This window comes from Rutilus rutilus (assembly GCF_951802725.1).
Source record: "Rutilus rutilus genome assembly, chromosome: 17".
Lineage (NCBI taxonomy): Eukaryota > Metazoa > Chordata > Actinopteri > Cypriniformes > Leuciscidae > Rutilus > Rutilus rutilus.
Window position 1 is genome coordinate 12,966,310 of NC_140230.1, and position 15,756 is coordinate 12,982,065.

Here is a 15,756-nt window from a genome sequence, read left to right on the forward strand (position 1 = left end):
AAAATGAATAATGTCAATAAATATAAAAAACACATGTTAAAATGTATATAAAATTAGATAGGCCTACTGAACGTTTTGTGCCTTAAAAGCATGCTTAAAAGTTAATAACAATAACGCCCTTCAGTTGAAGTTTACCTTCATTAGCTAGGCATTGTTGACCCTTGGCTGAATGTGTCTCTGTATGTCGATGTAAGTTTACCCTCCCAAAAAATACAAAATGTATAATGCACACACACACACACACACACACACACACACACACACACACACAGGCCTAAAAACAGACAAAGATATGAACCATACTGTGTTTTATTTGCCTGTGTTCATGCTGGGAAACGTAGGCTAATTGATGCTGCCTGAGAATAACATACAATCACAGAAGATTTAAAAAAAAATAACAACAGACATTTTGTTTATGTATAGTACATACATACATATATAATTTGTAATATTATTGGGAACAGAGAGGAAACAACAGTTTACTATTAGAAACAGAATATGCATATTAAAAGAAATAAACAAAAAGTGGAACAGGTTTGGTTCAACTCAAGCTTACATATATTGAAATGTGTGCACTCTGTATTAAACTGATCCACTTTCACTGATCCATTTTCTGGGTATTCTACACACTGGAAACTGAAGGTAGAGGGGGCATTTCTTCCTCCCACTATATTTGACTTGATTTGCCATGCCAATATATCGCAGGAGCAGTTTTGTGGCACATTTGGCACGGCGTTTGATCGTGGTTTCACAACAATGAGGCTTCGCCAGCTCCTTCGCTTCACACATATCATTCATTTGACTGTCAAGCTGTAAGAGAATAGACAGTTTTAAAGGCCAAGGACAAGATAAAGAATAAATAGCATTATTGCTGAGATTACTAGCCATTCGTTTGCGTCATAATCGACTGTTTACAGTTTATTTATTTTTATTACACACAAATATATGGAGAAAATCAACCCAAAAGCTTGCCCTTACCTCGGCCTCTATACATGCAGGTCTCTCCTGTAACACTAGAGGACAGCACCGTTCAACCGTTTCATCTACTGAGAACGGGAAACCCCTCCTGTGGGTGATAAATTAGATTTTGAGTTATTCATTCTTGAAATATTTTACGATACATTTTCCAATGCCAACAGTTTGCTGCATGTTGGTAAAACCAAAACTTAGCTGTCTTAGAACGAAATCAAAAACTTTCTCCAGTTAAATCCAGACTTTTAGTTGGATATATCTTTGGATTTGTACTTTCTTTGTCCTTGAACCAATGTTTTGCTGTGGTTAACAGTGTAATCACTAATCACACGCTGAGATTATTTTTCAGCTGTCCTTGTTTTGACCAGCATTCATGGTCACAGATGTATGAAAGGAAATAGTTAAACATAAACATAGATAATAAAAGCATGACAGTATATCATCTCATGTATATCATAAGAAAACCAATGGGATTGTACAGTATTTTTGATCGAATAAACGCAGCCTTGGTGAACATAAAATACTTCTTTCAAAAACATTTTTCAAACAGTGTTACCGACCTCATACGCTTTGTGAAGTTTATTTGTTAAACATGTAGTTATGGGTCTTACATGCTCTTGATGGCTGTGTGTTTATCACATAAGTCATGGAGAGTTGCTGGAGCCACAGCGGTATTGATGTCTGGATCAGTGGAGTTGTATCCCGGATCTGGAGCAGCAGATGCGAAACAGCTGTACAGCTCTTCTCCCTTCTTCTCTCCACAACACTCAAACTTTGGTCCTTTTTTTTTCTCCTCGTCTTTACAAAACTTGTCCACCATCTTCTTCCACTGAAGTAGATAAAAAAAGAGCTCATTAATAATGTTACCAAGCAACAAAAATCAACTGTTTAATAAAAAAGGAATGGTTATATTTACTGCTTAGTTCTTGATAAATACAGTTTAAAGGTAAGATACAGTGGGAAAAGTTCCGTTTGTTTTTTTGATGGATATATTTGTATATTAACACACTCAATATATATACATATATACATGCTCATTAAATCAATGGGTTTATGGGTTACTCACAAGTTTATGGGTTACAGTCTTCTAACAATTCTCTCATATGTAGCTCCATTGTTTTTTCAGCATAAAATCTGCAAGCGATTCAATGGGCCAAATAGCACTTTTAATTGTCGAGAAATTACTTATTTAAATGTCCTGGTTCAACATAATCATCATATGTTGCACCTTTAACTTGCACTATAAACTTTTTATTGAGTTTTATTTGGAAACTTTCAGGAGGGTGTACTCATTTTTGCAACACAACATTAGACCACTTTGATTAGAAAATCTTATTTTCCTGATTAATATTGACATGCTTCTTTGGTAGTTGATCAAGCAAACATGCTGGAACATTATGTCTTCAATGAACCCTAATATGTCTTCTACATAAAGAGTAAATGCTGAATTGTACTGGGTGTACTTATTATATATATCTTACCTTCGAAATGAACAATTATCTGCAATTGTTTTCATGAGTTCAAAATAGTTCATAAATTGGGAATTAAACTGCTATTTTTGAATTATTTATTTTCTTCACCTTCTTTTCAGCACAGTGTCGATCACCCTTTTTCTCTTGACAGCATTGGTTATATTCTCTCTCCAGGACATTGATGGCCTTCGACTGACGGATCAGCCAGCTATAGCCAGTGCAAGGGAGACAGTTGGTTAAGTATCGTGGTCGGATCTTGTGATGAGTGCAGATTTGTTGTATGTTGGAGGAAACGGGACGGCCAGGTGGAAAGTTGAAGTCTCGAACTTTAGGCTGCTTCCTAGGCGCTCTTGGAGCTGAGCTGAGCATCACTGAGCTGGATGATTAAAGACAGTGGAAGTATTAATACTTTCTATATTCATTTTCCCTTTTCCTCTGTCTCATTTGCAAACCTAAGTTTTCATGGTGGGACGAATGTGTATTTGTTGCATCACCACCACCTACAACTAGCAAACTAGTTGTAGGTGGTGGCTAATTGTCGCTGAGAATGACTCGTTTCTTTTTTTAAGGGTTGAGACAAGACAGTTTTTTCTGTCCAAATTACAAAACAAAAAACTCCCATGTATTTATCTTCTTCCTTTGGTTCAAATATATTATATATATTATATTATTTTATATTATAGCTTTGCTTATTTCCTCTTATTTAAGGTGTCAAAATATCATTTGGTACAATGGCCTCGTTATAACTGATACAGTATTTGACAAACTCGTTGAAAATAAAATAATACGTTTGAAAATTAGTAAAAGTGAATTTGCAAATTACTTGCACAACATATGAATTAATCTCATCGTAAGATAAAGAAACATCATACAGTATATCGTTAAGATTTGTAAGACTGTTAACTGATATTTGTAAATAACATTTTCATTTTGTTAAATGTGAACTTTGTGGCTCTTTCGCCACATTTGAATGTCATGTAGATTGACTATAAAAGCAACATTGTATATTCCAGTCGGTTTATAAATGAGAGAGAACTTTATTGAATTGCATTGAATTATTATCGTAAGTATTGAAATAATGTTTTTTGTATAATTTCATAAGATAACATAAAAAAGGAAAATGCTGCTTATAGCATGAAAACAAATTGTAAATTGTACATTTGTTACAAGTTTTGACCCATTAAGTGTTTTGTTGTCATTTGAAAGCAAATAAAAAACAATGTGCCAAATCTGTCCAGAAAGAACTGGCTATCTTTCTGTGTTTAGAAAGAAATATAAGCTATATATATACACAGTGTTCCACCTTACATTTTGTCATTATAGAGAGCAGAAGAGAAAGAATACTATTTCTACACTAATAGAAAAAGTCTATTCTCAATGTTGCATGGAATTTATAGTGTCTTTTCATCATTTGATGTGACCATGTATCATGTGGTGTAACCAATGTAGTTTCATCAGCATTTGAAGAATGACTAGTCAGGAGACAGAGGTGTAATGCTGAGTATTTACTAAAATATAGTTCATTTACATAGGGTGATAGAGAAGGGAGAAAAGAGAAGACGAGGAACACCTCCGCCTTCTTCAGTCATCTTCCGTACTCTTCACTAGGAGTTTGTGTAATACATTATCTGTTACATAATCTGTAACCATACTTTCCCAGTCGATATGCATGGACATTACCATATACGACCTCTAAAGGCCTTATCCCAGAAGTCTAGGGTTCCAAGTACGACATAAACATCAAGCAATCATAGGCTAAACCATGTTACATTTACCATTGTGTTATAAAGTAAGCACAGAATAAAATGGAACACAACACACCAACATTCTAGTTATTTGCATAACTGGATTCAATTCTAAATAAAATGCTTCTTGTGGCATATAATGTCATTTTTAAAAACATCATGGCTTACCAAAATCTGCCATAAAACAAATGCCAGAAATGTCTTTTAAACATCTTTCTGTAATACTGACACTAAAACCTCAAAATAAAATAAAAGAAATACAGAAAAAGGTCATTAATAAAAATCACTGATGTACCCCAGTTTGTCTAATCTTGATTGAAATCTTGATTTACTCAGGTAACATTACAATCATGTGAAAATTTATTTTGAAATGCCCTTAAAAAAAAACTCATCTGACCCTTAAACCAAAAGCATTCTCTATATACTCCAGTGGAAACCTACCCTTTGCAAGCGCTGGAGTTAAATTTGAAGCCTCGGATCTTTTGAGGAATTTTGACATTTGAGACCTCGGAGGAGACGTGATATGAAGAATCTGGCGCCTCTTTATCAAAACAGCTCCATCTGGCCTTCCCGTTCTTATTGCAGCAGAAGTAGTGATTGGTCTTAATGGTGAATTCCTGAGTACAGTAGGCAGACAGACTCTTCTTCCACTGTAGTCAGAAATAAAGAAACAGCTTTAGTATAAATACAATTAGTTACATTTACAATAACACAGAGAAAAAGAGAGAGCACAACAGTCGTGAGAGAATCAAACTCAAAGCTGTTTTCTTTGGTATTGGCCCATTTCATGGCTGCCAGATGTTTTAGATAAGTTCTCACCAAAGACTAAACAATAAGAGGAAAACAAGGAGATACTTGAGCAAAAGACACTTAATCGTACATGAGAGCACAGATATTTGCCTGATGGTGCACAATGATCATATAAACACTTTTGGTAGATAATAAGAGAACGAACTGAGTAACATAAAAAAGACTGTAGATCAGGGTTTCTCAAACTCGGTCCTGCACAGTTTAGCTCCAACCCTGATTAAACACACCTGAGCAAGCTAATCAATGTCTTCAGGATCACTAGAAACTCACAGCTAGGTGTGTTTGATCAGGGTTGGAGCTAAACTGTGCAGGACAGTGGCCCTCCAGGACAGAGTTTGAGAAACCCTGCTGTAGATGCAGTAAATTAGAAAGGGAGAAGAAAATAAGTCTTTAAAGCAGTGGTTCTCAACCTCTCCTGCAGGGACCCCCTGACAGGCCATGTTTCTGTTTTAACCCTGAAATGGCACACCTGGTTCAATTAATGAGTAGTTATTAGAGTAGGAAGAGTAGGACTTAGTCAATTAATCAATTAGTCAACTACTCATTAAGCCTTTAATTATTTGAATCAGGTGTGCCATTTCAGGGTTAAAACAGAAACATGGCCTGTCAGGGGGTCCCTGCAGGAGAGGTTGAGAACCACTGCTTTAAAGGGATACTCCACTTTTTTTGGAAATAGGCTCATTTTACAACTCCCCCAGAGTTAAACAGTTGAGTTTTACCGTTTTCGAATCCATTCAGCCGATCTCCGGGTCTGGCGGTACCACTTTTAGCATAGCATAGATCATTGAATCGGACAAGACCATTAGCATCTGTAATGGGAATTTTAATTTTCACACTCTAGGTGTGCTCCTGATTTTTCAATATAATGATTAATGTGAACACTGTGAGACAAAGGGGGAGACAGCTGTAAAAGGAACCTCTGACCCCTTGGGATCAGAGGTGGTCCCATTTGGGACTTCTGAGTTTGTAGGAATAAACTCAGCAGGATTAGGTCACTAGCAGAGAAACCTTCCCTTCTATAGATAAGAGCCGGCCTGTAAGAGACCTTGGAAAAGATATAAAGGCTCCTCTGCCCTCCCTCCCTTGGTCGCACTTGTTCCACAGACTGTACTAATGACTTCTGTGTGGCAACTGGGCCTTCTTGCAAGAATAAAATACTTTTTTAATGATCATTTGAATTTCAGAGTGTCTCTTACGCAGTTGATGATTGTTTAATGAAAAATTGCCACAACAATTTTGGTGTCAGAGTATTGGGATGAGTTTTCCTTGAGGGCTTTCCGGGTCTGATCAGCGGACGGTGGAGGGAAAACGCCCTGAAAGCAACAGGCTTCAGTCTCACCTCGAAAAATATTGAGAGAAGGAGAACCAGCCGCTTCAGACCCGGGGAGGACTTCCAGAGGGAACTCAAAAAAAGAACCCGAGTGGCGACAGAAAAATCTCTGGTAAGAGACAGTAAATTCATTTACTTTTGGGGATTTGAAAAGAATTTTTGTTTTTAAGAAATTATTTTGAAAAGAATTTTGAAAAGAAAATGTTGTGATGGACCATAATGGCTGTATTTGAAAACTGAAACTAAAGCTGTGGTACGAGGGAAAAGGCTTTTAAGTAGGGGAAGGAAATTGAGACCACAAAAGGTCAAGATATTGTCCGGACCGAAGCCAGTACTCGTACAGAAGATTAATTCAAGGCTGAAATAATTGATCAAGGGAAGGAAGTTTTTTAAAAAGGCTGGAAAATTGAGACCTAACAGGTTGAGGAATTTCCAGGCCGAAACTGAATTCCAGAGAAAGATATTGAGAGTAAGCAGAAATTAATTTCAACCCTTACTTTGGGTGAAAAGTTCAAGCGCGCTGAGAAAGCCACAGGCAGCAGTGAAAGAAACAAAACAGCCATCATGGGAGCATCTAACAGTAAATGTTGCACACCAGTGTACTGTGCAATGAAGAAAACTAATTTTTGAAAAGAAAATGTTGTGATGGACCATAATGGCTGTATTTGAAAACTGAAACTAAAGCTGTGGTACGAGAGAAAAGGCTTTTAAGTAGGGGAAGGAAATTGAGACCACAAAAAGGTCAAGATATTGTCCGGACCGAAGCCAGTACTCGTATAGAAGATTAATTCAAGGCTGAAATAATTGATCAAGGGAAGGAAGTTTTTTAAAAGGGCAGGAAATTGAGACCTAACAGGTTGAGGAATTTCCAGGCCGAAACTGAATTCCAGAGAAAGATATTGAGAGTAAGCAGAAATTAATTTCAACCCTTACTTTGGGTGAAAAGTTAAAGTGCGCTGAGAAAGCCACAGGCAGCAGTGAAAGAAACAAAACAGCCATCATGGGAGCATCCAACAGTAAATGTTGCACACCAGTGTACTGTGCAATGAAGAAAACTATGGGGAAAAGGGCATGTTAGACATAGGAAAGTTGTGCCTGTGCAAAACGTGTGTAAAAAACTGTGAAGCAATGGTTGAATGTTGGTTTGAATGAAAAGCAGAGTGAAGTATGTGAAAAGTCTGTGCCCACGGCACCTGAAAGTGTGTGCGTGAAGTAAATGTGGGAATGAGGGAAAAAAAGAAATCATGTGAAACAGACTGTGCAATGAAGAAAACTATGGGGAAAAGGTCTTGGTAAGAGGTGATTGTCATTATTTGTTGTGGAGACAGTAACAAAACTTAATTTATGTCAGGAACACGATGCGGGTTGCCTTATGGGCAAGGGAAAAATTATGGAAGTGTTGATATTGAAATAATATGCCTGTAAGATATTTTTAACTCCTGAAGGTCGTTAGACATGGTGGTGGCTAAAGATGAAGACAGCTTTTGTAGATTCAAGAAAAGTCTGGATAAAGGTGAATGGTCAAAGGTTATTGTAATGAATTTATTATTATGTTTTGTCTAAATTACAGTCTTAGGAGACTGTTGAAAAGATTATTTGTGTATAGTGAAAGAGACTCTGAGTGGAGGAAGGGTACTCTGTCTGTCTTTCTGTTATCGGCCTGCTAAAGCAAGCTGAAGCAAAATAATGATAATGAACCAAAACACCCCAGCTAACTTTTCTAAGAGAAAATGAATAATGAACAGACGTGCTTTGAAACTGGTTAAGAGACCATGTAAAATTAGATAAAAACTACAGAAGTTTAAAATCTAATTATAAACGTTAATCTTTTTAGGAAAAGATGTGAATATGAGTGATTTATAGTCAGGTATGTGTGTTTGAGGGTGAATGAACTAGGTCTTGGTAAGTGTTAGGTTATGGGAGCTATTCTGTCTGAATAGTGTCAATGTATGTGTCATTAACCTCTGGAACTAAAGTTTTATCATTACAGATGGGTTAAGGCAAATGACAAATTTGAAAGAAATTTGGTCATCAAGCTCTGTAGATTATTGTGAACAAAGGAGGAGAATGTTGTTTGACTGATACTGACCAAGTCTGTACACCACGACCTGACCTGATAGAAACAATTGATGACTTTGACATTGGAAAATGTTTGTAGATGACTGACTTAAGAGACCAAATAACAGGCCTGAAAAGCAGTGAGACTCAGGGCCAGTGCCCTTCAAATTATTAGATAAGAAGAACTGATTGTGGCTTACGTAATGTTTTGTTTCAGAGGCAGAGAAAGAGGTCTGGGGGGAAATTTGGCTGAAGGACAACATTTGGGTTAGTTGAAAACTTTGTTTACCCAAACACTATGGTGTATCATGCATCAAAGGGGGATGGTAACAATTGCCATACCAAGGGGTTCAAATTTGATGAATGCAATCGCACAGGTGGGACGATAAATGCTGGGAGGACACAGGGTTTAACTGGGTAAAAGCCCTGCAAGAAGTCGTTCTTCTCCCTAACAAAATTTGCTGTCTGTAAGTGTGCTAAAAACAAGGACCGTTTCAACAGGGAACGCCAGGGCAGATGCGGCAGCGAAGGCCGCGGCAGCACAGCAGACAAAAGAAACTACGTACTTTACTATCTGACAATAACCTCGACATTTGTTTTTCTTTACAGAGCATGCAGACTTTTGATACAGGGCAGAATGAAAGGCCACACCTTATGCAGCGCATAACTTAGAATTTTCCCTTTGCAGAATGTCAGGATGGATTGTGTCGAACAGAACTGATTCTGTTCCAAATGTATAAATAATTTGTTTTGTTTTGTTGACATGAGCAAAGTTGATTCCACAGGTCACACCAAAAGGGACGACCGGCTAGACAAGCGGTCACTAACAAAATAGCTAGGGTCTGCATTCACAGGTGACAGCAGACAGCAAATGGTTGATTCCAGTGGAGGTGCAGTCGGGATCTGAGGGAAAATCCTGTAAGGATCGGGAAAAATGTTCGGAGAGGGTGACACCTGGGTCCAGCCTCAGCAACCCCACGCGCCGACGCGGAGGGCAGTGAGGGATCAAGGACGTTTAGCAGAATAATTTGTTTTGTGACGATTTTGATGATTTTATTTGATTGAATCAAACTAGGGCTTAGTATTGATATAAATCTAATGATTGTATATGTTATTCTGATAATTTTGTTATTCATGGGTGAATACGAGTACTGGAATGTCTGTTCAATTGGCGAAAATGACAGCCTATCCGAAGGATGAACAAAATTAGGCAGATGATACAAGTAACAGAAGCTACAGTAATGTGGTAAATTGGGGGGTGTTTTTCAATTTCTTATTTTCTTATTTTCTTACTTTCTAAATTCTTTCTTTCTGAGGACGATGATATGTAAAGAGGGTTAAAAACAGTAGCCATCCGTGTGACGAGGTGGCGTACAAGGACAGAGTTTGAAATGAGGGACTTTTATTTTACTTTTATCTTTTCCTAATGATGTTTTTCTTTCTAAATATAATCTATACTATTTCTTGTTTATATTGAGGTGACTGAGGGTCCGACCTTGTGTTGGAGGTGCGATAACAGTGCTTATCCACCTAGCCCGGCTTTATATAAACCTTGACTTGCTTGCTATAAAATTAAGGGCCTATCCTTACAGAACAGCCTAAGCTTATTTCATTTTAATCTTTTTCTGTTCCTGCAAGTTTAAGAAGAGTGATCAGAGTTGTAGTATTAGTATGATGTGTTTTGATTGATCAGTTATCAATGAATGATAAAAAGGGAGGATTGTAATGGGAATTTTAATTTTCACACTCTAGGTGTGCTCCTGATTTTTCAATATAATGATTAATGTGAACACTGTGAGACAAAGGGGGAGACAGCTGTAAAAGGAACCTCTGACCCCTTGGGATCAGAGGTGGTCCCATTTGGGACTTCTGAGTTTGTAGGAATAAACTCAGCAGGATTAGGTCACTAGCAGAGAAACCTTCCCTTCTATAGATAAGAGCCGGCCTGTAAGAGACCTTGGAAAAGATATAAAGGCTCCTCTGCCCTCCCTCCCTTGGTCGCACTTGTTCCACAGACTGTACTAATGACTTCTGTGTGGCAACTGGGCCTTCTTGCAAGAATAAAATACTTTTTTAATGATCATTTGAATTTCAGAGTGTCTCTTACGCAGTTGATGATTGTTTAATGAAAAATTGCCACAACACATCTCTCTCAAAAAAATGACCACAGAGTTTAGATATTTTTCCTATTTAAAACTTGACTCTTCTGTAGTTACATCGTGTACTAAGACCGACGGAAAATGAAAAGTTGCGATTTTCTAGGCTGATATGGCTAGGAACTATACTCTCATTCCTGCGTAATAATCAAGAAACTTTGCTGCCGTACCATGAGTCCAGCAGGCGTAATGATATGACGCAGCACCTGAAAATAGGTATAATAGGTTAGACAAACTTAGTCCCGGTCATGTTGGAAGTTACTGAGCTGGGGACTATTTTCAGGCGCTGCGTCATATCATTACGCCTGCTGGGCTCATGGTACGGCAGCAAAGTTTCTTGATTATTACGCAGGAATGAGAGTATAGTTCCTAGCCATATTAGCCTAGAAAATCACATCTTTACATTTTCCGTTGGTCTTAGTACACGATGTAACTACAGAAGAGTCAAGTTTTAAATAGGAAAAATATCGAAACTCTTTGGTCATTTTTTTGAGAGAGATGCTAATGGTCTTGTCCGATTCAATGATCTATGCTAAGCTATGCTAAAAGTGGTACCGCCAGACCCGGAGATCGGCTGAATGGATTCGAAAACGGTAAAACTCAACTGTTTAACTCTGGGGGAGTTGTAAAATGAGCCTATTTCCAAAAAAAGTGGAGTAATCCCTTTAAAGGGATAGTTCACCCAAAAATGAAAATGTCGTCATCATTTACTCATGTTGTTCCAAACCTGTATGAACACAACAGAAGATATTTTAAAGAATCTTGGTAACCAAATGGTAGCCATTGACTTCCATAGTAGGGAAAAAAAATACTATGGAAGTTAATGGCTACCGTCAACTGTCTGGTTACCAAGTTTCTTTAAAATATCTTCTTTGGTGTTCAACAGAAGAAAGAAACTCAAACAGGTTTGGTACAACTTGAGGGTGAGTAAATAATGATAACATTTTCATTTTTGGGTGAACTATCCCTTTAATATGAATTCTGTAAGAAATGTTCTTCTCCCTCAATCTGGAGTCTCTACTTTAGTAATGTGAGGAATCTGAAAGTTGTTAAAAACAGATGTGAGTGAAAACAAACACTGTGACTCTGTGGCACTAAACATTGCTGTTTGTTTTGTTTGTTCAAGAAGGGGCGATATATCAACATCATGCCTCAACCAATGGCAGAAGTTTGGTGCTGGATCAACGACAACGACGTTACATCTATAATCACAGTCTTGCAAACTATTCTAACTAAAACTTTGAGGGAAAATGTTATTTAAAGTCTGAAAGAGTTTGTTTATACCAAAATAGTCCAAAAAGACAAAAAAAATTGTCATTAATAACTCACCCTCATGTCGTTCCTTCATTTTCAGAACAAATGAAGATCTTTTTTAATGAAATCTGAGAGCTTCCTCTTCCTCCATTGACAGCTACGCAACTACCACTTTGATCGTAGAGATCGTAAAACTAATCCATATGAATTGAGCGGTTTAGTCCAAATTTTCTAAAGAGACTCGATCGCTTTATATGATGAACAGTTTGAATTTAGACTTTTATTCACATATAAACATTCATCAACACACACATCAGTTGTGGTAAACAGAAGCTCAAGCATGTTCGCTTGACCAATGAGGTTCATTCTCGTGTTACGCGGCACGTTTGAGCTTCTGCAAGAACCAATGAGCTTCTGTTTATGTTCGCTGATCAGTCTCTTCAGAAAATTTGGACTATAATACCACTCAATTCATACGGATTAGTTTTACGATCTCTTTATGAACGTTTTGAAGCGTCAAAGTGGTAGTTGCGTAGCTGTCAATGGAGGAAGTTGAACTAGTGACGTCGTCAACAGCTAAAATGCATGCACATGTTGCTTTACCTCCTGAACAAGTGCGCACCCAAGTTCCAGTGCAACAGAACTCAGACCAACGCCTACAAGTAATCGCGGGTTCGGTATCCCGGTGCGCTTCCGGGTCTGCGTGACCAATTTTTCATGCAAACCGTGCCCCATTTCCAACTAAACTACCAGTGTTAAAGCACCCTTATTGTCTCAGTGCTTTTATTGACAGCTACAGCAAACATTAGAAGGTATAATAATGTTGAGACTCTCACCGCTTGTTCAGCACAACAGATTTTCTCTTCCTGTGATCCACTAAGGCCACAGCAGACGCTGTACCAGGACTGGAGTTGATTGACAGCTTCAGCCTGTCGAACCTGAATGCCAAAGCCACTTGAAGGAAGCATGTCCTTTGGGTACCTGACTGGAGCTTTACTAAACTGACAGATATCTTTCAGGTTGCCTGCGTTTGGAAAGGATGGGGGGAAATCAACCTTTGGTCCATCAAAGGGACCCATGGAGCGAGGGCGAAACACATGGTGACCTGAAGAGGAAGATGAAAGATTTTGACAGGCAAAACACACAACATTTTGCTATTCAACAAGAGCTATATTGATCCAGTTTAGAGCTTCTTTCAAATTAAACACTGTCGAACAGCACTTTGCATAAACATGCTCAACTTAAGACCTCTCTTATTTCTTCTGACACATTGGTGAACTGAATCTCAACTCCTAAACCGAAACACATAATACGTTTGCATGCAACTGTACCTGCTGTGTGGACATTCTCAGGGTGAAAGTTTGTGGCTTCTCTATGGGTCTCGTCTAAAGAGTCTGCAGCTAAATGAAAGGATGTGGAAAACACCATAAAGTACAAATTGATCGACTTTCCATTCAAGAAAATGGAAATAGGCCAGCAATCACTCACCCATCACTTTGGAAAGGTCAGGGATGATCGGCCTCTGCAGCATAAAAATGTTCAGTACTAAAATAAGAAACAGAACGTGTTTTTGAAATTGATAAAGGACTCAATATTGAAATTAAACATAACCATGAGAAAAACAAACCAATCGATCGACAAAATAGCAAGTTAATCACTGATCATGGCCTTACCCTCAGGGGGAACCGGCAACTCACGCTGAAGGCCATCTGCGAACAAACGGGAAAATAAATAATAATCAGGTCAGGCTCCTGACACAACCATGGCTAATCATTAGTGAATAAAAAAACACTGGAGAATATCTATGGAAAATCTGACAGTTGTGCATTTTGATTTGACAAAATACATTTTATACAACAGTTATTTCCGGTCTTCAAATTTGACTGGACAAGCGCTAGGACATTTCTCTGCTTGTAACACAGACATAAAGGAGCAGTATGTAAGATTGTGGCCAAATATGGTACTGCAATCACTTTCAAATTACTGTAGAGCGGTGTATCCCATCGATGTGACCGCCCTGCACCTTAACAGACCAGCTTTCAATCTGTGCATTGTGCTTGTGATGCGAAAAGTTTGACTCTTTGGTTTTTTGGAACTAAATGTACGAGTCAATTGGGCAATTTTTGCCTGTTTGGTAAGTTACTGAATATTAATTACCATGAGTTAATTACTTCTATAATTTGCTCAATATTAACTGTGATATTGCTGTTTACAGTTGTATAAAACAATAATATACAATCATTGCTAAACTATATGCGCCAAATTCACTAACATGTTTATATTTACAACAACGCACTCTAGTGTTATTATCTATCTATCTAGCATATATATATATATATATATATATAAGAAAAAAATGGTACAAAAGCTGTCACTTATAAGTTACCCTTTAAAAAGGTTCTACCATTAGGTATTAATATGTGCACTTTTGGTACAAAAGTACCACCCCAGTGGCAGCTTTTGTATCTTATAGGCTATGGTGGTCTAAAGTCAAAAATATCATCCAAACAGACCTTCATCAACCACAAAATCAGTAACTTCCCTTTGGACCGACAGGGTAGGGTCTGGAAAAGTAGGACACATTGGTATTAGACAGAAAAAAAAAAGAAAAAAAATTGCACAAGAACCAACATCTGCACGCATCAGGCTACATGTTATATAACGCTGGAATCCATGGAACAGACCTGGTCAAAAACAAACATTGCCTTACAAAACATGATATAAACAACTAAATGTTTACTATCGTGAACGCACCACACATTCATATTCCTTCTCTTAAATCATGGTCATATAGCTAATATGCAAGAGTGATCAACTTTATATTAAGTGCTAACGACATAAAAACACTAGCGTGACGCAGACCTAAAAAGTTACATTTACCTTCCGATGCTTCACACAGAAGAGCAAGTAAAAGCGTCAAATAAAGTCCCACGCCGCGTGAAGAGCTCATGTTTGGTGAAGTCGTGAATCCCGCTAGGCTGACTCCGTGTTGTCCCGTTCCGCTCCTGCGCTTTTAAAGGCAAACTTCCTCACTGGAGCCAAGAAGAGTCAAGGTCAGGATTAGGCGGAGGAGGGGAGGAGGATCATCTTCTGCTCTCGCTGACTTGCTGACACACTGCAGCTGCCTTCACGTAAATTCGTCAGTGGTAGCTTACGTGCCCGTCTCTACCAGCCTTACCCAGAAAAATAAATCACACGATGACGGGAGGGATGCCAGTGTTTACCGTCATCATAACACTCATATCCTATCCATGTAGCCTAATTTCCTTTCCCAATATCTGAAAATGTGCTAACTCCTCTGCTTCGTGTGTGTATATATATATATATATATATATATATATATATATATATATATATATATATTGTGTTAACTGTAACTTGTTTCTCCAGCAGCTTTAGAAAAAAAATAAACATAATGTAATTTTATTGTTTGAATAACAGAATTGGCCAAAAGTATTTACATTTTTTTATGTAGCTGTTTTAAACAGAATTCAAAACTAGAGAAAACGCATCTGTTTAACTGGACTTTTGACTCGTCCTTGAGAATAAATGTTCAGGCAGGGAAGAAGGAGTTAAGAGCAGTGAAGTTAACAGTGTTTTTATCAACAAAAATTGATTCTTCCAAAAATGAAGCAAAGTAAACAACAGCGCTCTTCAGCTAGGTCCTTTTGGAGGACACCCGGACCTTTTCACATCTGCCACAGCTTGTCTGATCTCCTCTCTCCAACATGTTCTGGAGTGGGCTTTTTAACCTCTCTCCCCGATCTACTGCTGTTACTCACTATAACCACTGACCCTCTCCTTATACACACCGCCAACAGTCCAGTCCGAAAGATGAAACATGCATATATAGCCTAGAGGTAAGACAACAAGGCACATCCAGTATTGGGAGTAATGTGAGTTATGTAATCAGATTACTTTTTTTTTTCTTAGTAACTAAAGTAACAAATTACTTTTTT

At 37.9% G+C, this 15,756-nt stretch overlaps 1 protein-coding gene across 2 annotated transcripts; it reads right to left on the bottom strand.

The window, feature by feature from the left end:
* Positions 1 to 293: 293 nt before the first annotated feature.
* On the bottom strand, positions 294 to 15,033 carry ecm1b (extracellular matrix protein 1b). Of its 2 annotated transcripts, XM_084435559.1 has the most exons (11): positions 14,678 to 14,997; positions 14,311 to 14,361; positions 13,471 to 13,506; positions 13,286 to 13,342; positions 13,129 to 13,197; positions 12,634 to 12,902; positions 4,631 to 4,839; positions 2,553 to 2,820; positions 1,584 to 1,801; positions 979 to 1,066; positions 294 to 810 (listed from the first exon to the last, which is right to left on the bottom strand). In XM_084435559.1, the coding sequence occupies exons 1-11, from the start codon at positions 14,745 to 14,747 to the stop codon at positions 583 to 585; spliced, it is 1,563 nt and encodes a 520-aa protein (XP_084291685.1). In that variant the 5' UTR covers positions 14,748 to 14,997; the 3' UTR covers positions 294 to 582. The 2 variants fall into 2 exon arrangements, with proteins under 2 accessions (XP_084291685.1, XP_084291686.1); XM_084435560.1 differs by lacking the exon at positions 14,311 to 14,361 and having other exon boundaries at positions 14,678 to 15,033.
* Positions 15,034 to 15,756: the final 723 nt, after the last annotated feature.